The 19,893-nt window shown below is 43.5% G+C and overlaps 1 protein-coding gene across 1 annotated transcript in view; it reads left to right on the plus strand.

Annotated features, from left to right (window-relative positions):
* LAMC1 (laminin subunit gamma 1) overlaps positions 1–19,893 on the plus strand; it is a 65,708-nt gene that overhangs the window by 23,565 nt on the left and 22,250 nt on the right. The window contains exon 2 of the mRNA XM_042033802.1: positions 17,686–17,990. Coding sequence (XP_041889736.1) covers positions 17,686–17,990 — 305 coding nt within the window. The remainder of the gene's footprint in view (positions 1–17,685; positions 17,991–19,893) is intronic.

Consider the following 19,893-nt stretch of genomic DNA (forward strand, 5'->3'; position numbering starts at 1 on the left):
GCTGATTTCTACTACTGTTAGTAGCAAGCTTATCTCTGAATTTGAGAATTTGAGTTTTTCTACTGTGTTGGAAAGCAGAAACTGCAGTAGAAGTAACAGCTCAAGGAAAGTAGGAGGTGTGTATTGAGTGTTGGCTGAACAAGCTGATACTTTGTGTGTGTGTGTGAAGGGTGAGGGTGATGCAGAAGGCACCTCTTCACTCCACATCACTAGAGCCTGGTTCAAAGAGCTCACCCAAGCTGGAAGGGAGAGCCAAGCAGCCCAAAAGAACAGATGGTGCTCATTTCTGAATTTACAGTGTTTCCTCCTCTGCCCCCACCCCCTGCGGACATATGAAATGACTTACGTTATTAATTCCAGAGACTTTTGTAAACATAATGTGTAAATACATATAAACATCTGCTTGATCTGCTCTGGTTTGCATGTCTAGGAGCAGTGTTTTACAAAACTTTGCTCCCACCTCCAGGCAGAGGAGGAGGAGGAGTGGGAGAAGGAGCTTAGGCTTATCTTTGTTCAAGTCCACCTCCTCTAAAGCAGCCCTCTAAGCTGGTTTGGTATGGCAGCCCTTGCCACCCAGGGCAGGGTCACCTCAGCTGTTTCAGCTGGGCTGGGAGGCTTAAAGCCCATCTGTCCTTTTGAAGCTTGGAACAAAACTGGTCTGTTGTGATGGACTGGGAATGAACCTTGGTCATAGTTTCATCTGCCTTCTTAGCATCCTTGGGACAGATCAACATGTGCGAGTCTCCCTTTCCAGGTCACCATCCTTGTTTTTGCTGATGTTTTGATTATAGCTGGTGATGTTGAGCTCCTGAAGAGTGGATGTCATCAGTTAAATGGGTTTGTGTCACTCAACACTGCAGGTGTTGGGAGGACCCCCACTGGGCAGATGCTTAGTCACTTTGATGACCATCTAGTTGGAGGCTTGACTTGGTGTAGAGCAAGTGATGCAAAAGCTGTTTTCTGCTCTTTGTTGCTGAGCCTCAGGTGGTAAATTCTGCCAGGTGCCACTGTTACCTAGGGAGGGCACTCACTGTCCTAATGAGTTTAACAGGGTTTGGGTGCAGTTATCCATCCTGGGACAGCAGTAGTATCACCTCAAAGCTGTTGTTGCAGTGATCTTAAGGATTTTTAAAATGAAAGAAAAGAAAGCCCAGCTCCTTCCTAATCTTAGCTGCAGCCAGGAGGGTATTTTGGTGATCAGCCAAGTTGGGCTGGGAATATGGTATAGGGCAGATCAGGGCAGTGATGCTTCTAAACTTAACTTGCCCCTTTTCAGGGAAATTAATAAACTAAGAAGTTGTTTAAGGTGTGTTCTGGATTAAAAAAAAAATTAGGAGATCACTTGCTAGAGCATGGGGTAGACTTGGAAAGCTTTTACACTCCAGGTTTTGCTTGTGATGAGGAGGGAAAAACCGGTGCCGTCACTTTTTCATTAGAGGTTAGAAATAGGTTTCTCAAGAACCTCTGCTGGCATCTGTGGTTTTTAATCTCTTTAGAAAGTCAAGAGGTAATATTTTCCGATAATGTAGTTACTGAAGTTGCTGCTAATGAAGTTGATTATGTGGTTTCTGAGGAACACAAAAGGCTGCAGCAAGATTGGATTGTTCAGTAGCACCTCAGCAGATAAAAATACCCCATGGGTGTGTTTTGTGTGGCGTGCTGGGAGGGAAACATTGGAGTTATTCACTTCCATTGATGAGATCCGAATTAACTCTGGGAGAAACACTCAGCCATGCACTATTTGGCATAACTCTCAAGAGCTCACTGCTGTTTGGATTTGGTGATTGAGTTTAAGAAGGTATTTGGGGAAGTGAGGGGTTGACAGCATGGATTAAACTTGAAGTTGAAAAAAGCGGGGGAAAATTAGAGAGATGGGAAGGCCTGAGATGGAAAAGTTTATGTAGGAAGGGGCACCTTGGATGTTTTTGGGAATACCACAGTGAGGCTGAATGTCACTGGAGTCTTGCTGCTGAGGTTACTGGGCTCTAGTAGCATTTGGCAGAGTACCTGGTGCAGAATACCTTTTTCCCCATGGACCACTGCTGTAGATCATTTAAACTCTGCTGACTTTATGTGGAATATCAGTTAAGCTCTTAGGACTGATCTTTTTTGAGAGAGTATGTGCCTATACAGTCTCAAAACTCCTTCCTACCTTCTTCTGAAATTGGGATGGAGTGAATGGTAACTTACTGAAAGGAGCAAAACATCTTAAAACACTGAAGAGCTCCAACTGATAGCAGCATGACGCTCTGATTTGCTGGATAATGCCCTAATGTTAAACAGAAGGTGCTTGCATGGATACAAAGTCTTCTGTTGATGTTCTGGGAGTAAAAAAGTGAACACCACTACCCCCTACAAACACTTCTCCTCAAAGGAGATGGCCATGAGATCAAGGACAGAAATTTCTCTTGGCTGTCCTGCCACTCCTTGTGGGGAATGTGCAAGCACACTGGAGCACACTGACTACAGCACTGGCTGATTTCCTGTCCCTGATCTGTAGCCAGAATTGGCTTCAGCTCCCCGGCTGTTTGGTAAAGGCCTGCAAGCTGAAGCAAGAGGAAAAGGGAAGAAGCAAGTGCTTCTCATGTGCAGAAGAGGGATGGGGCATGTCCTTTATGGTGACACCCCTTTCATTTAATCCTCAAATTTGAAGCACAAGTGATTTGTCTGTTGCTCATGGCACTTAGCAGTTGCCCTGTGTAATGTGGTCCTGCTGTAAGGATGGGTTCTGGACCCTTGGCTGGGGAGCTCTGGATCTTGTGCTTAGTGGGGTGGGGTGAGCTGTGGATTTGGAGCTGACACATGGGAGCGGATTTACTCTACGTGCTGTTCTGCAACTTGTGGCCCAGTGGGGCTGCTGTGAGGAGGAGGAGAGACTTCCCACTGCAGCTGCAAGTTTAAGGGGTAAACAGGAGGAAAACAAAAAATGTTAGTACAGTTTGTGCTGGATTGGGCTGTCCAGACTGTGAGTGATCAAAAGGGACCAGATGTGGTGTGTCTGAGCGGATTTGGCAGCCCTGGTCATGGACCACAGCCCTTCTTGGGCTTGCACACTCAGCTGGATGCAGGACATTAAGCTTCTGCCTTTGAACCACACTGCAAACCTGAATTGTATTCATTTCTTCTTAATTTTTTAATACTTTCCCTTTGGGAGAATGGTGACTGTCTTGAGGAGTGGTGGTGATTTGTCTGAGCAGACTAATGATTAAACCAGCTCTTTGCCTGCAAGTTCCTTATCAAGCTTTCACTGTTTTAAAATTGCCTTTTGCATAGGTTTGAAGGTACTTCTTTTTCCCCTCCTGAATGATGTTCTGGTTGAGTACATTTTTAAGATCTGTGGCTAGTGGTGGGTATTAGGCTTGAGAGATTATCCAAAGAGCTGTTAGAGCACTTCATTGTTAGACTCGGAAGTGGGAACCGGGAGAATTAGTTGCTTATAAAAGGATTTAATAGCAGTGTGGGAAAAGGGGGAGCTTTGAGTTTTCTCTGTGCTGACACTCAGCATCCACCCGGGCCTGGAGAACAAGCTCAGAGAGCTCATAACCAGGACTCACTGATTCTTTTTTTTAGTTTAGTTTAATGCTCATTTAAACACTATGTGGAAACTATCCTATACACAGAGACTTGGCACAGCTCTGTGTTGGTTTGCTATAGAGATAGAAATGATTAGGAAAACTTTGCTTAGCAAATCCACCTTTTCTGTCTGTGTCAGAGGGACCTTGAAAGCTCGGTATGTTTTGGAAGGAAGGGGTTGAATCTTGAGAAGAGCTGATTACAAAACCCCAATTATTTTCTGAATTGCACTGTAATATATATGACTGCTGCTAGACAGCACAATAATTTTCTTCTGCATCTTCATGCTCACAGATTTACCTGTTGAAGTTCATCTTATTTCCAAAGCTTATTGGTATGTCACTGAAACTGGGAACAGCCTGGCTGTGTTTTCTCAGGAGCTGTGGGAGACTGAGATGGGGGAACATAGATTACTCTTCAACCAGCAAGTGTGGCAGAGGATATGCTCGTGTTGGGCAATGTGGTTTAAATTTGCAAGCTATTACTATCTAGTCTCTTGGTTAACGAAGCAGTGAATAATTTGTGTACTTAATGTTCCTGGGAGATTGGAATGTCCTTAAAAAGCCAATCTGTCCAACCGCCCTGTCTTTCTGCAACATAAATAAACATAAAAGGTAACCAGACCTAGTTAGGTGACCAGCTCAGTAATACCTGAGGAAACGAAGCAGTGTGTGATCAGCATAGTGACTTGCTTCAGTATCAGTGACCTTGACATGGATGAAAAATACTTTGTGTACAAATTTTTAGTTGCATTCTCTCTGACTTTCATATTATTTGGGGGTTTTTTTTGATTCTTTTTTTCCCCCGGTCATATTACTTACTTCAGTACTTAGGGGTCTAGGTAAAAGATGATTGAGAAGAGGAAGGAAATTCCACTCTTGGAGCTGAAGTGAGAGGTAGGAGGCTAAGCATGAATGCATCCTGAAACTCCCTGAAGGTCTCTTCCTACATGTTATTCAGAGTAAACTCTGCTTAGTCTAGCAGTATTTTACCACAGTGATACTGCACTGTGAGTATAGGGAAAGCTGTTCCCTTTTCCTCAGCAAAATCAGCTATTCCAGGAAAATGCTCCCTGCTAAATTGTCAACACTGCCAACTTCTTATCCCTCATCTCCACCATCATCACTGTCCTTCAGAAATCAGCAGCGCATATCTGGATTTCTTTATACACTTGCTAAAAGAAATGTAAATTGCTGGGTTTTAATGGACTGAAAATTAACTTCTTACTGCTAGCCTTAGACTGGCAAAAGGTAATTGAGATAAAAGTTCAGATAACTTCTTGTAAAAGTACCCCAATGTGATCTGAAAGCTATTAGATCATTGCTGGTATTGATTTAAGACTTTCTTCTTGTCATCTGTGTGAAATCTAGATCTAATCATGGGCCCATGGATTTCTTTTTTTTTTTTTTTTTTTTTTTTTTTAATAGCAATGCTTTTCTTTGCATTGGCTTGTATAGGGAGACCTGAAATTAAACTAGACTGTACTTGAGCCTTTTTTTGTGTATTAAGAAAATCCAGCAAGTATCAGGGTGGTACTACGTGCTGGTAGTGGAATTGTTGAATGAGCTTAAAAATTACTTTTTTTCCTGACTTATAAAAGAAAATAGAATATTTATTTCATAAAAAGGCTCGTTGAGGTAAAAGACTACTTTTTTTTGGTAGTAATACAAATCATCTACAGCAAATATAGGGTCATCACACCTTGGTGGAAGGAAATCTGAGCATGCAACTTGTCCACGCATTTGAACTACTTGAAGTGCTCTTTTTTGGAAACTAAAACTGCTCTCCAATTCTTCAGAGGAGTGAGACATCCAAGAAAGTTATCACTGTCCATTTACTCATCCAGAGGGAGGCTGTTTTATCTGAAATTGCTGCATAACTTTTTATGTTAAAGCTTTTTTCATGACAGTGCCCCTGAGAGGCATATGGAGTTATTTGCAGTGACTCAGGCAAGCATGGCTGTTAGCTGACTCTCTGCAAACAGGAGGCAGTTGTTCCTCTTGCTGGAATGCATTGCCCTATGGAAGTAACACTTACCTAGAGTTTGGTCTGTGCCCTGTCATGTCTTACATAGCTTCTGAACCCTTTGCTCTTCTGCTTGAATGGGTAGAATGAAGAAGCTCTCCACAATAATGACAGTTCTTTTTAGTGTTAGGGAAGAAAATCAGCCTAAGAGGGAACTGGGATTCAAACATGCATCTCTCACAGCTTTTGACTTCTGCAGTCAGATGTGACTCTGAAGATATCCATGTAGATATCCAGTATCCATAAAGGCTTCCCTCATAAAACTCAACCCAGAAGCTGGTATGTAGGATACCCTGTGTTGTTAATTCCTCTGCTTCTAGGGCTCCTTCTCGCCCACCCCTCGTGTTTTAGCAAAACCAGAAATTGAATGTTATTTTGGGTGATTGGCTGCAAATGTCTCACTTTACCCACTTGGATATTGGCAATCATTAGTATTTCTTCTGCTTGTGTCCATCTGCTGCTTTGCATTTAAGATGGAGTCCTTCATAAGCTTTTAATCTCTATCAACTCTTCTTTGCAAACTGAAAACATTGTAGAGCAAGGCTTTTCACTTTTAATTTAGTGTGAAGTTCTATAAGAAGTTTGAGGGTAGAAGGCAGTGTCAGTGTTGCATGTGTTTGTGATGAACCAAGATCCTTCCCCCGCTGGTCAACTGCATTTACAACATTGCCTTAACATGGACAGACCCTGGGTTTGACTCATTTTCTCCTTTCAGAGGCTCTTGCAACTGCTGAATCTCCTTTTTTGTCTCTAAATTTTTTGTCATTGAAGTAGAGACCCATCATGAAATGCATTGTACCAGAAGAAGACAGCTATCTTACTATGGCTGATGTATGCTGCTGTTGAGGGTTTAAAATTAGGTTTTGGGGTTTTTTGCCTATGAGTGCAAATTTTGCCCTATTAATTCTTTTAAGGATAAGGACTGATATTCATTTGATATCAGAAGTTTACTGGGAAGTGGTGAACTTTAAAAAATAATTATCTGATCAGACCATCAAGGAAACAAGCTTCTAGAATTTGTACCATTTGGTATCTTTTGGATTTTGCTCCATTTCTATTGCACTGTTGTATAGATCTTTTTTTGAAGTGATACTGTGAAGATTAGCATTTGGGGTTGTGTGGTGGTAGCTTTCTGTGACTCCTGAGTGAGGTACCTGTCTAGGCAGGTATAGGGGAACAGAGACACGGAATCAATACTATGGAGCCTTGGAAGTTTGGGGTTTTGGAGAGGCCAAACCCTTGTTGCTGAGCCTCAGAAATAGATTGAAGAGCGTGATGCTCTTCAGCTTTCTTGGGGTGTCTGTAGATTGAAGGGGACCACAAGCAGGTTGGTTTGGGTTTGACTTGTCACTAAATTTAAGAATTTAGTGAAAACAAAGCCTTGAGAGCACTGTATTCTTTGAGACTTCCCAGAGGCAGAGGCTTTACAGATGGGCCTAAGTGGCTGTTTCTTCTCTACCCTAAAAAATACTGTCAAGAAGTGTCAGCATGCAAACTAAGGACCCTGAAAGGAGAGGGAAAAAGAATTCTCTCGACCTCTATTTCGTGGGCTTCTACTGATGGCCAACAAATTACTTGAAGTTTTAATGCATGGTATTTTACATTACTAACAGAGTTATGAGAGTTGATATCTAACTTCAAAAAGAGCTTTTTCATTACAAAAGGATTCAGCATTTTTTAAATGAATGTAACTGCCTTAGTAGTACTAATTAGAAAACGAATTTTTAAGTTTTTCTCCTGGGAAAAATATCTTCTCTCTGGTAGAATTCCTTTAGGCTTCACAGCAGTGTAGTGTGCCTGAAGAAAATCTCATCACTTGGCATTCAGTGCAGATGGTTAAACTCATTTTCTGTGCAATCACCCTCTTTTGGGCAATGCTGTTACCTAAGGAAATCCCAAGATGTTCTCCTTGAAGAATGTGTGCAGGATTGGGGAGGGTGTGGTGTGATCTAACAAGCTGTGGCATGTACCTCTCAACACAGGGCTAGGGCATGGGAGGTTTGTCCTCCTGTGTGCACGGTGGTCCTTGGCATTTGTTGGGAGGCTCTGAACCATCTGGGAATGAAATGCATTTCTTTGCATAGGTTCCACCAGGCTGCTCAGGCTTTGCAGCACAGCTGCCTCTCTGCTCTGCTGCTAACAAGGTGAATTAATTGCGCATCTGGAATTCCCAGGGTTCCATTGCATTCCTGCCACTGGGAACCAGGCGCTAACATTTAGCTTCATATCACACTGTATGGCCCAAGTTTCAACACCACTACATAAGCTCAGCAAATTAGAAGTTCCCACAGAAGGTTTTTTAAATGCAACAGCTGGGGCTGTTGTAGGAAAGCACTTTTTCCAGGAAACTCATTTGACATCATACTGTCTCAGCAGTATCCCAGGAGGTGTTTGGTCCCACTTCAGCAACTCCGTTGTTACCTTCTTCTCAATCCTTCATTTAAAAAGCAGAAAAGTAATGTCTCAGTCTGGAAGTCCCCCTCATACAAAACAGTAAGGAAGGACTGTTCGTGTACCCATTCTTTTTCTTTTTCACAGTTTTCTCTGTTCCTGGATGAGCAGCCTTTAGCCTGTGGAATGAATTTTGATCTACATGTAGCTTTCCAGATCGAGGTCTCGTGTGGATACATTTAGGTGTTTTGGAGCCTGATGTGAAGCAGATCTGGCTCTGTTCTAATCTGTCCATTAAATCAAGAGCTGCAGATTTTGCAGTTGGAAGTATCAAGAAGCCTGGACTTAGCATTACCTCTGAAGGGTCAGCAGGAAGCATCCAATTTTATTTTCTTTATTCATAGTGTTCCAAAATAATCTAACAGAATTGCTTCTGTCCATTCATGCTAAGCCATGCTACCTTCTCGAGTACTTGTGTTTTTTGGCTAAACTCTTTTCTTAGAAATAGTCACTGCATTTAGTAGTACTTTGTCCTTCATGTGTCTCCAGATGGGATATGTGGGTGAACATGAACTCACACACTTGCGTGTTTACCACACCTTTGCAACTTCCACAAGCACTGGCAGTGTGTACAGGTTGTTCTCCAGAGGCAAAGTTGAAGGCATATGCTGGCTGTTACGTGTGAGTTGGGAACTGGAGTGCAGTTCTTCTCTGCTTCAGTAAAAATTTGGAAGAGCTTTGCTTTTGACTTTCCAAAACATATTTGAAACATAACTCAGTAGCAAGCTTTGTTTTGGAAATGGCCTTGCTCCAGCAATGGTTTTGTCGAGTCTGTTTATCCCAATTTCTTCCCCAGCTTAATAGGCTGAGAAAGTAAAACCATTGTGCATGTGGGTGGTTGAAAATGGGCTCTATGGATATTGCTGCAATTTGTGTTCCATAAATAATGGTAGCTTGTGCATAAGCCTGTAATTGACTGAAAATGCATTACAAGTTAGCATGATGGCAGGTCAACTTCTGCTTAAAATCCATCGCTGGAGTCTCTTGGGAGGAGGGCAGGATGGAGAGACAGGAGATGTGCAAACCGTGCAGAGTTAAATAGCACGATTCAAATGTGCTCAGAGTTAGTTTTCTTAAATGTTTACTGAAGAGGGCAAAACTTAAATGCTTGAGAAAATAAAGCTGTTGAGTCTGCATCAGGCCAGGTGATGGATGCTCGCAGCAACAGTATTATTCCCAAACAACAGTGCTGTTAATTATGACCTGTCTGAAAAAAGTCTGGAGCTGGTGAGTGGGAGTTGGAAAGGCTAGAGGGAGAGTAAAATACCAAAATTCCAGAGAATTCAGCATTCTGTGCAGGGAACATTTCTGGCCTTCCTGTGGCTGTACTGCCAGCAGTGTGTGAGTCAGTCTGGAGGGTCGTGTTATTCCCAGAGCTGCTGAACTTGCTGCTGCTTAGAGCACTCGTTGTATATAGACATATCACTTAATTTGTTCTTAATTAAGCTCAACAGTACAAGCTGTGTGTTTTTGATATCTAATTCAGATAGGAGCAAAGCCAGGTGTTAGAGCTGTTGCAGGTTGTGCGCATATGTGGATCAGGAATGAGTGGGGAAAGTGCTGCCTTTTGACAGGGGAAAAAGGTTCAAAATGTTATTTCATAGAAATTAGTGGCTGATTATTATAAGTGATGAAGCCATTGAACTGGGTGGAGTGGCAGCGCTCCAGTGGGAGCTGGTGTGCCCACCTCCAGGAGTTCAGGGCCTGGAGCAGGGGGCATCTCGCCCACACATATGGGCGCCATCCAGAATAATTTTCATGCTGCCTTTGGTCAGGACATCTTTGGCTCTGGTCATCTGGGTTTGCTGAACTTCTGAAACTGAAGCATCACACATTCTTTGAGTGTGCTGGTTGAAAGAGCAGGGAGAGGACATTGAGCTGCTGGAGGGTGAGGCTCCTGGGAGGGCATGCAGAAGGAAAACAGGCCTCAGGAAAACCTGCTGAAATTCCTGCACTAACAACATTCACAAAATGCTTTTTATTTGACCTTTCTCCCCTCAAAAGTCAATAAGATCTGGTTCTTTAAAGAAACGGTTTCACAATTCTCACCAGATTACCTGGTATTACATTTCTTGCAAGGTACTGCACTACAGTCCAATAAATTTATTTTCTTTTTACAAGAAATCATGTTTCTGCCAATTGGCTAAATACCATATTTAAAGAAGCTGTGACCTCAGTTTTCTTCAGCTATTTAAACTTTTGGAGTTTAAAAGTAGTTTTTAGTCTTTCTTCTCAGTCATTCTTCCAGCCCCACATCTCCACCTCTGAAAAGGTACCGTTGGAGCTGAACATCAGGAATACTCCCTCCAACACCTTCTACTGTCAAATTAAAATCTCTGAGGGTAAATTATTGAAGTGGGATTTGCTCTTTAAGTTGAATACTATGAGAATGACTTGAAAGTAGGTAAGATTCATTGATTTCTTGTGATTGCTATGGAGATGTGTTCTTACACAAGACACATTCATGAGAGATGCTTTTCCATGTTGCCAGGAATCAAGGATGGAAAGTGTCCAATTTGATGGAAAGCTTTTTGGGGCATCTTCTCTGGCCTGCTGCTGCCACCAGCTCTGATCTTCATGGAGCTGTGGTGGTGGTTGCTTGCTTCAGATTTTACTGGATGGTATTTGTATCTCCAACTTGAAAAAAACTCTTAGGAAAATGTAATCTTGCTTGGACCCCAAGGTCCCACAGTGACTTGGAATGGGTGGGAATTGTCACTTTTCAAGGGTTGTTACTACTGCATGCACTGTTGGTGTTGTCATTGGACTGTCAGTAATGAAAGGATGGTAATAACTGTGCATTCTTCTGCCAAGAATAAAAGGCAAAAGACAACTTTTTTGTCTTTTCTGCATACATAAATTTTTCTGATCAATTTTTTTTCCTTTTTTCTTTGCTTCTTGGGTAAAACTCCTGTTTTCTGAGGGTAAACTCCCACTTTCTTGTGTTCCTTCGTTTGTGGGAGTGACCTGTTTTCACCCATACCTCTTGTGTATGGGTCATGAAGGAGCTTCTGGAAACTTGATACAAGCAAATGAACTTTACAAGGATCGCGACCCACAGTAACCCCAATCTGGCTTGTCTTGGTGCTGATACTGGTGGCAGGAGGTAGCTTTGCAGTCCAGAATCCAGGTACGTGAATGAGATGGAGCCCTCCCCAAAATGGCCCATGGCATCCTTGATCATCTGTGATCTGCTGTGCTTGCTAAGTGTGAAGTGCCTTTTTAAAATGAGCTTTTATCGTTTGTGCTGAAAAAGGACTTTGAGGCTTCCTGTGCAGTTAGGACTTTTGTGTTGGACATGAGATCTTTCCAGTCCCCAGTGAATAAACACAGCTGGCTGTTTTGGGAAATGAACTTAACATCTTTGCATCAAAGCTGTACAAATAAGGCATCAAGCTGTACCAAATTAATGGGTAAGGTTTTCTGACTTTTACACTGACTTAGAAGTGATCAAATGAAAAAATGCATTTTTTGCAAGGCTGCCTTCAGCCCAGAGCAGGGGGAAATAAGCCTCCCCTCTTTGGAAACATGACTAAAACAAGCAGCCTCAATGACTTACCGATGTTGGATTACCATGCAATAATTTACTAGGCAGCCTTTTGCTGTCCGGAGCCACCCACGCGCAGGAGTCAATGGTGCCTTTGTTCGGGAGCACTGGAAGAATGCATGATCTAATGGGGTGGTGGGAGTTCGCCTTTTTTCCAGCCCGCTCCAGGCTGTGCTCATTCCCCCAGTGCCCCAAACACATTTCCTTCCTGTGTCCCCATCTTAGAATGGGCTCCCAGAAAAAGCAATCCATGTTTGTGTCTCTGTCAGGCTTTTTTAAAACCCCAGCACCCGTCTGTGGTAGAGATCCACATGCCAGAATATTTGGTTTGGTGGGGCATAGCTTAAGAAAAGACTGTTAAAATCCTTCAGGCCTTTTTTGTTCATGATATATGCACATAAATCTTAAGACTCTTCAGGTGAGGACAAGAAAATAAACTTAAGATTTATTATTGCCAGTTTGTGTTCCTATAAAGGCCACAACTAGGCATTTGAGAACTGTTGTCTGTGCTTCTGCATGGAGTTATTTCCCTAGTGGCATTCCTCAGAAAGCAGAAATCCTTCATTTTCTTTTTTCAGATGCTGGATATCTTCCTCCTCCTCTACAAATTTTCTCAGAAAAGCTAGGGTGTAGTTCTAAAGGATATTTTCTCTAGAACTACAGAAGTTTCTTAGTTTTGGTCAGAAGTTTGGCTTTTTCATGCACATGTGATGCAAGTGACATAACTTAGCACTTACATGTCTTGCAGGTGTTGGGCTGTTTCATGAAAGTACTTTACTCCTAAAGAACAAGTGACTCAGGGTGTTCCTCACTCTCCTCCCCTCCTTATAAGGTTTGTCCTGCTCTTGTTGCCCATCTGCATGCTGAAAAATCCTATCCCATTCCATTAGATGGGATAACTCATTCTCCTTAAATATTGCCCTCTCATTTACTGCCCCTGTGATCCAGGAGGGAAGGCTCTGGCGGGTTTTCTAGCCTGAGAGGCTGAACAAAATACTGTGGTATGAGAACTTGGAGTGGTCAGTTGGCTCAAGGTGCAGCAATTGGTCTTGAACAAGATCTTGTGAGCTTGCTGGCCTCTGTCTGCTGACATCCAAGTTTCTGTCCCCTGCAAGCTACATACTGCTCGTGTGAGGTTCTGGGATCTGTGTGTCTGGAAGCATCAGAGCCTGTCTGTTTTGCTCATGGCTGGTCTGGCATTGTGCTGGGTGCTGGGAGAGCTGATGGTTCAAGAAGGGCAGAGTAGAGGCAGGAGTAAGGGTGAATGGCATGGGGCGCATTTCGGTCTAGTAACTTGGGAAAGCTGGCATCTCTTCCTGGGAATGATGGGTAAACAGGTCAGAATTATAAAGCAAAATGAAATATCAGTTGTAACTGATTTCTCTCTGCCCTGTCACTGCAAAATGGAAATGAAATCCAGTCAAAAAGTACTAAGTAGGCTCTATTTGTTACTGGGTTTGTTTTCATTTTTTTTAACCTTTACTAAGACATAGGTTGTCAGCAAGTACCTGTGTGAGAAAAGCTGCCTTGAAACAGGAGCTAACCAAAGGAAAAACAGTAAAATTTAACCATTTCATTACTGCCCAGTGGATTTTGTGGAAAACAAATCTGCAAAGATTTCCTTCTTTGCCCAATGCATCTTCTCAGGTGGATTATTTTTTCCCTGGGCAGCAAAACTCAGTGGCTGTATGCAGGAGAGGTAGCATCGACTCTTCCTGTGTGCAGGGGATTTGAGTGGACAGATAATGAAGGAGGCTGAGTGTCCTCTGGGCTTATCTCACCCATGCATCTGCTCACAATTCAATACTTGTAGTCATCATGCCAGCTGTTGGGACAGTTTTCCTGATGTAAATTATCCATCCATTCTGAGGGGCCTGAATACAAGGAGGCCTTTTGTTTGTAGAATGAATTCCTAACTTCAGGGAAAAGGGAGGAGTTTCTAAAGATCTAAATGGCATTTGCATACAATTTCCTGGTGGACCTTGGTATACTGAATTTGGTGATGACCCAGCTGAGGGAGGGCTGTAATTGCTGATGACAGCTGGCCAAGTCCAACAATGTGAGCAGGTCGTTTGGGGCAGTATCCCCTGAATCAAACAATGTTGAGCATTTTCAAAAATAAAGGGCTCTGGCAGTAGCCAGAAAAAAGTAGTTCTTTTCCACAGCAAGCGGCCACTTCTGCTGCCTCTCCAGGCACCCAGGACTTGTTTGGTCCTTTGAATCTGTAATTGCAATATTGTCTTGAAGGCTTATATGTGTGCTTGCTTATAGTAGAGAAAGGTATTAAAGGTTTTCTGCATCATCCTGAATTTTCAGAGGGGGCTGGTTATTGTGTCACCTTGTCACTTGCTGGTGAACAGCTCCATGCTTCGGAAAAGATGGATGCAGTTTTAAAAGGTGTGGCTCAGGATTTTGAGCTCTGGATGCTTTAAAACACAACGGGTTGCACTTGTTAAGCGCTGAGCTCATGGTCACTGGTTCCAGCATCTGGAGTTCCTCCTGCAAAACAGATCTGCCACTTCTCAATACACACAGGGAAATGCTACCTTACACCTCACACTATGAGGCACTTCTAAGCCAAACTGAGATCCAGTCAGTACTGGCTTCCAGGAACAGAAGAACAATGTCTTTTTGTCTTCTAAATGTAATGTTTAAAACTGCCTTTCACCTGGTTATTGCTGTCACCATTTCTTAGCGTAATAACTGTATATATTTATTCAGCCTGGCAAGGCATGAAAGCAACCTGGGCTGCTTATCTTTTCTAGAAAAAGGCTCTGCAACCTCAAAGAGCTGCCAGGTTGCTAAGCACAGCATTTATGTTCAGCGTGAACAGTGGGGAAACACATTTCCGCACTGTGTCAGCTGGTCTTGGGTAAACTCCATTGTTCCAGCAGTATTTACCCGGCAAGGCACCACACAGCTGCTCTCTGTGCATTAACTGCATTCCTCTTTAATGCCATTAACTGCACTGCTCAAGGAGTTATGCTGCCAGCTGCCATAAATGTCTTTTTCACGTGGGTTTCTCAGTTGGGAGGGGTTTGGATGCATTTTCTTGGCCTGCCATGTAAAACTGGAGATGAAAAAGGGAAGGGTCCTTGCCGTTTAGCAGAGGGGGTTCCCATGGAAAATGTTCTCATGCTGCCCAGAGTGCAGTTGGCATGTGCTGTGCCTTTAGCTGAGCTGGGGCTTTCACAAGGAGCTGTGGGAGACCTTGTTGGGAAACAGGGATCATAATTCAGTTATAGTGGAGAGCGAAAAAAGTAGTTCTTTTCCAGGGCAAGCAGCCTGTGACCCGGCCTTTCATCTAGAGCAGAAAGTTGTGTGTGCGTGAAAGCACATGCTTGGCCCCCTCATCATTCCCAGGATTCTTTTGAAGCATTTGCTCCCCAAAACCATCTTGATGAAGCCTAAACACAGGGGTTTTGCTTCACACCAGAGAAATGCAGAAGAAGAAAACTAACCACCGCAATTCAAAAGAGCAGGGTATTCCTGACAATTCAGCTGACACAGTTTAATGACGTGATCTTCATTGTTGTCTCTGGTTTATTTTTTATCCCCTCTTGACTCAGGGAATGGCTGCTCTTGCCTGATGTTTTCCTATTTTCATTTGTCATTAAAGTTGCCCAAAGAAATCCCACCAGGGCTGACTTTCAGCCTTAGATTTTGCTTTATCTTACCATGTGAGCTCAAAGAAAACTTTCTCATTAAGCTGATGACACTTTTACTAGTGATAAAACTATGATAGTAGTTGTGGTTTTTAGTTGCTCTCCATCCAAGATGTTGGTGAAGTTCTGGGATAGGCTGCCAAGTTGCAGGTCAACACACTGGGGTATTCCTGCAGAAGGAGGAGGAAGTATTTGCTTCCTGGGCCCCTTGCCTTTACCTGAAAAAGATGTGAAGTCTGTCCTGGGTTTGTTTACCATGGACTTGAAAAAGATATTTGTGCGTGTCCAGCCTATCGTCTTGTGTCTGTCTTGAGTTCCTGTGTGTGCATGTTGTTCCTACCTCAAGCATATTTTGCCTTCAGTGAGGAGCTCTCTTTGAGAAGAGCCCATGTAGCAAGAGAAAAGGAAAGCTGTGAGGGTCTGATTTGTACACAGGATGCCTGCTTCTTGCCTTCATTGTGATTCGTGAGAAAAACACTCCCAAATACATGGAAACAGGATTCATTTCTTGTACTGGGTAGCAAGAGGAGGGAATGCATAAGCTAAGTTAGTGCTGAGTGTTGATCCTTTGGGAGAAAGCAGTTTGGCATTAATGGTGGTGCTTCCTTCTCACTCACCTTCTGTAAGAAAATCTCATTAAATAATCAACCCCAAACTAACAGAGAGCTGGTACTGAGCAAGAACCATGATTGTGAATGTCTAGCTTCCAGTCTTGTGCTTAGGTCATCCATAACTGCACACATGATATAAAAAGGAAAGGGTATTTAGTGGGAAGTATTGGTGGGCTTGTATTTGTGCAGTGCCCCAGCTGTCCTGCATGTCACACACAGACAACACTACTTGGTGGGTGGTTTAAACACTTGGCTGGTCTTTTTCTATTCTTGGGACACATAATTTTTCAGGTGCTGTATATCTTGATTTTTACTTCATTTTTTTCGGGTATGTTGATTTCTGGACCCTTTGCTGTGCTTCTCCTGCTGCTTTGGTTCCTCCCTCATGCCAGACAGACTTTGGGTGTGACATGCCTAATGCAGGCTGGCCCCCGCCCTAATCACAGTGGGGCCTGCAGGGCAGAACTGTGGTTTGTGACCTAATTCATGGCTGTCAGGTTGTGCGTGTGTCCTTTGAGCGCACTCTGTTCTTGGTGCCTGGTGCCGTCTGGTCTGCTCTCACTTGTGAAGGAGGTGAACACTTCAGCAAGTGCAAAGCCTCGTGTTAAAATTTAACATGGTACAGTTCATTCATTTTACAAGTTAAGGTTAAATCTGTGTGACTTCTGCAGGCTGAGAAAACCCCTTTCTGAATCAGCTGAAACTCTTCTAGTAGTGGGGTTTTTTTTGATCAACGAAAGAACCAGTGGTGGCTGCAAGTTCTGCTTAGAGCACTGTTTTTCTTGGAAGTTGTGGGAGCATAAAAGAGCATGGCAGGGACTAAACACCCAAGGTTTTATTCCAAACAAACTCCAAGTTGTTTTAGTAAGCTCCCTACATGCTCCAGGGTGTCCTGATCGTACACAGTCTGTTTGCTGAAGTGGAGCAAGAACAGCTGGCACACAGCTGTATACCTCCTCCTGGGAACCCTTGGCCATCCCCTTGGCCAGCATGGATAGCAGATGAAGGTGGCTGAAGAGTGTTGTGGTCCTCTTGAATGGGGTAGATGCTCAAGTCACTGGAGAAGAGTCATTATGGCGGATGATGTGCTGACTGCCACAGACCAGTTAGGAGGGGAACAGAGGGCAAGAAGGTGGATTTTCTTTCATCCTTCTAGGAGATGGAGAGCTTGTAAATCATTGCACTCTGATCTGAAAAGTGCCTTGGTGACTTCAGGTGTGGGAAACTTAAACCTCGTTTTGTTTTTCCTGGGGAATGAGTAGAAGAGGGCTGTAGTTGGTAGTTCAGTGCTGGAGGAAAAGCTTTGTGAGCTGTAGAAAGAGATTGAGGTATTGTCTATTTAGGGAGGAAGCACAGGTACAAACCAGGCTCTACAGTGTGACTTGTACCTCTCTGGTTAATACTGTTTCTCCCACACATATATTTGGGAGAAATATCATCAAATATCATGACTGACTTGGGCCTGGCCTTAAATACACACAAACTACTCATGGGTCTGATGCAGTCTGTCATGTGTTAGGGATGTATGTGGAAGAGAATTGCAGCTTTTGAAATGTGTTTGGTTGCACAGAAACTTGTAGGTCTCTTTATTTATCTACTCAGCCTGCTTTCAACTTCTGCTTTTGGTTCTTTCCCTTTGTCTTTGCTTGGAGATACAGTACTGGACTGGAAGAGATACTTCTGGTATTGCTGGACATGCTCATCCTTCTGGATAGTGCTGGGAGATGTTTCTCCAGAGAGAGAATTGCAGTGCAGCTCTTTCCATTCCTCTCTGTTTCGAGTCTTTCTCATGTGTCTCCTCTCCCCCCCCCAGGAAAAGCCTTTGACATCACGTATGTGCGCCTGAAGTTCCACACCAGCCGGCCCGAGAGCTTTGCCATCTACAAACGCACGCAGGAGGACGGCCCCTGGGTGCCCTACCAGTACTACAGCGGATCCTGTGAGAGCACCTACCACAAAATCAACCGTGGCTTCATTCGCACTGGGGAGGACGAGCAGCAGGCACTCTGCACTGATGAGTTCAGCGACATCTCTCCTCTCACTGGGGGCAATGTGGCCTTCTCAACGCTAGAGGGGCGTCCCAGTGCCTACAACTTTGACAACAGCCCTGTGCTGCAGGTATGTGAACAGGACTATCTCAGTCAGGTGGTCTGAGTTGTGTCTGTGGATGGTGGCTTTGTGCCTACTGGGCTTGCACTACAGCCCTTACTCACAGTGAAAGGTCCTTGCACAGCTAAGTTGGGATGGACAATCCACAGAGACTCTTTTGAAGGAAGAGTTGAACTCTTGAGTCTATTGATAGTAAGTTTATGGTACAAAAAAGCAAACTAAGTGGCATTAAGGGTGATTTGTCAGTAGGTATCATGGAAGTCCAGAGGATGAATGTAAATAAATCTCTGCCTGTTTAGAAAGCAGCTGTGGACATTCTGCTGTTGTTTCAGATACAAGGACAGAGGAAGGTAAAGTCTCAGTCCAGGTAATATTTGAGGCATCTGCATATGTATTTCAAGGAGAAAAAAGTAAGAAATGTAAGATTCTTCTAAATACATAAGGCATTACAGGAGTCCCTACCCTGTTCTCTTACATGTGTGTTGAAGCAGAGGAGTTTGATTTTATCCTTGGTATTTTTCTCTTACAAGTGGCTTGGCAAGGGGGTTTTGGCAGGGTTTTTTTGTTATTGAACATTTTTGAATGTTTTTTTGCATTCACAGGAGTGGTTGGGCAGTGGTCAGGAGCATACTAGGAGTACCAGTTTATCTGATTTACTTGCCAGTTTCTGTGTCCTGCTTGATGCCGTCTTCAGTTTATATTGCAACAAGGAGCTAAAGCTGTGGGGTTTGCCTTACTGGTGCTCGTTGTCTTCCTTTCAGAGCTGTAATTGCCATCACCTACCTTTGCTCTTAGAGCAGCAGTAACAGACTGAGATGAGCACCCAGCAGGGTCAGGGCTCGCCTGTCACCAATTCCCAGGCAGGAGAGCAGAATCTGGTGGGGTTGCTTCTGCAAACAAAAGTGAAATGAAAAATAAAGATTAATGGGAAAGGACGAAGAACTTCTGAAGTGGAAAAGAACCAGTTTGGCCACCTTGTTGGTGTAGCCAACCCTTGAGCAGAAAACCGTGTCTTATCATTAAGATGAATAGGGAGATTTCGAGTTAGCAATGTGTATAATTTTCTGATAAACTTATCTATGTAAGGAATAGTGACCTGACCACCACTTTCCTAAAATCTGTACCAACCCCTGGTGTTGCTTTCCAGAACTGAAGTAAATGTGTGTGTTGTGGTTAGCATTTCCATGTGTTTGTCAGTGTTTGTAATTCAGTAAATAAATACTATGTTTCTGGCTGAGCAGTGACACAGGTGCAGCACAGTTGTACATACAGGAATGTTTCTTTGTGTCCTTTTTATGGTGTTTGAAGGAAAATAGCATTGTAAAAGGTATAATAAAACCAAGGAGGTGCCAACATCAGTGGCTGTCAGAAGGTGATACAAAATTTGGCAATAGGCTGCATTTGCTGGCTGCTGCTGAAGGAGGGCAGGGCAGTGTGTTGAAGATGCTGTGTAAATACTATGAAAAACTCCTATGTTGCAAGTCAGATCTGTCTGTTTGTCTTCCTCAGCCTCCCCCAGCCTCACTCATTTGTCTGTCTGTGTCTTTTACTCTGGTGCAATATGTCTGCAGACAAATGTACCCTAAAGCTTTTCCCACTGGTGCTGCATAGCTTTGCAGGACAACTGCAGCCAGGCAGATACATACAATTAGCAAGCAATTGCCTGCCCTGAACTTTTTGCTGGAGAGGTTACTCAGTGCTTCCCAGTTGAGAGCAGTCAGGATGCAAAGAGGCATTGGAAAGGGTCTCCAGAGAGGAGCAGGGTCAGGAAAACCCATTTGAACCAAGAGGAGGTGGCATAAGGCTTCTGGAGCAGGAATGTGTGAGCTCCTGAGGTGCAGAGGGGAAAACAATGAGGAAGGAACCTGCTGCTGCTGAATGACTTCGTTAATAGAACTGTTAATGACTGGTG

The sequence above is a fragment of the Corvus kubaryi genome, unplaced genomic scaffold, assembly GCF_017639235.1.
Source record: "Corvus kubaryi isolate FWS band 111438036 unplaced genomic scaffold, C.kubaryi_AGA036_p1.0 37361, whole genome shotgun sequence".
NCBI lineage: Eukaryota > Metazoa > Chordata > Aves > Passeriformes > Corvidae > Corvus > Corvus kubaryi.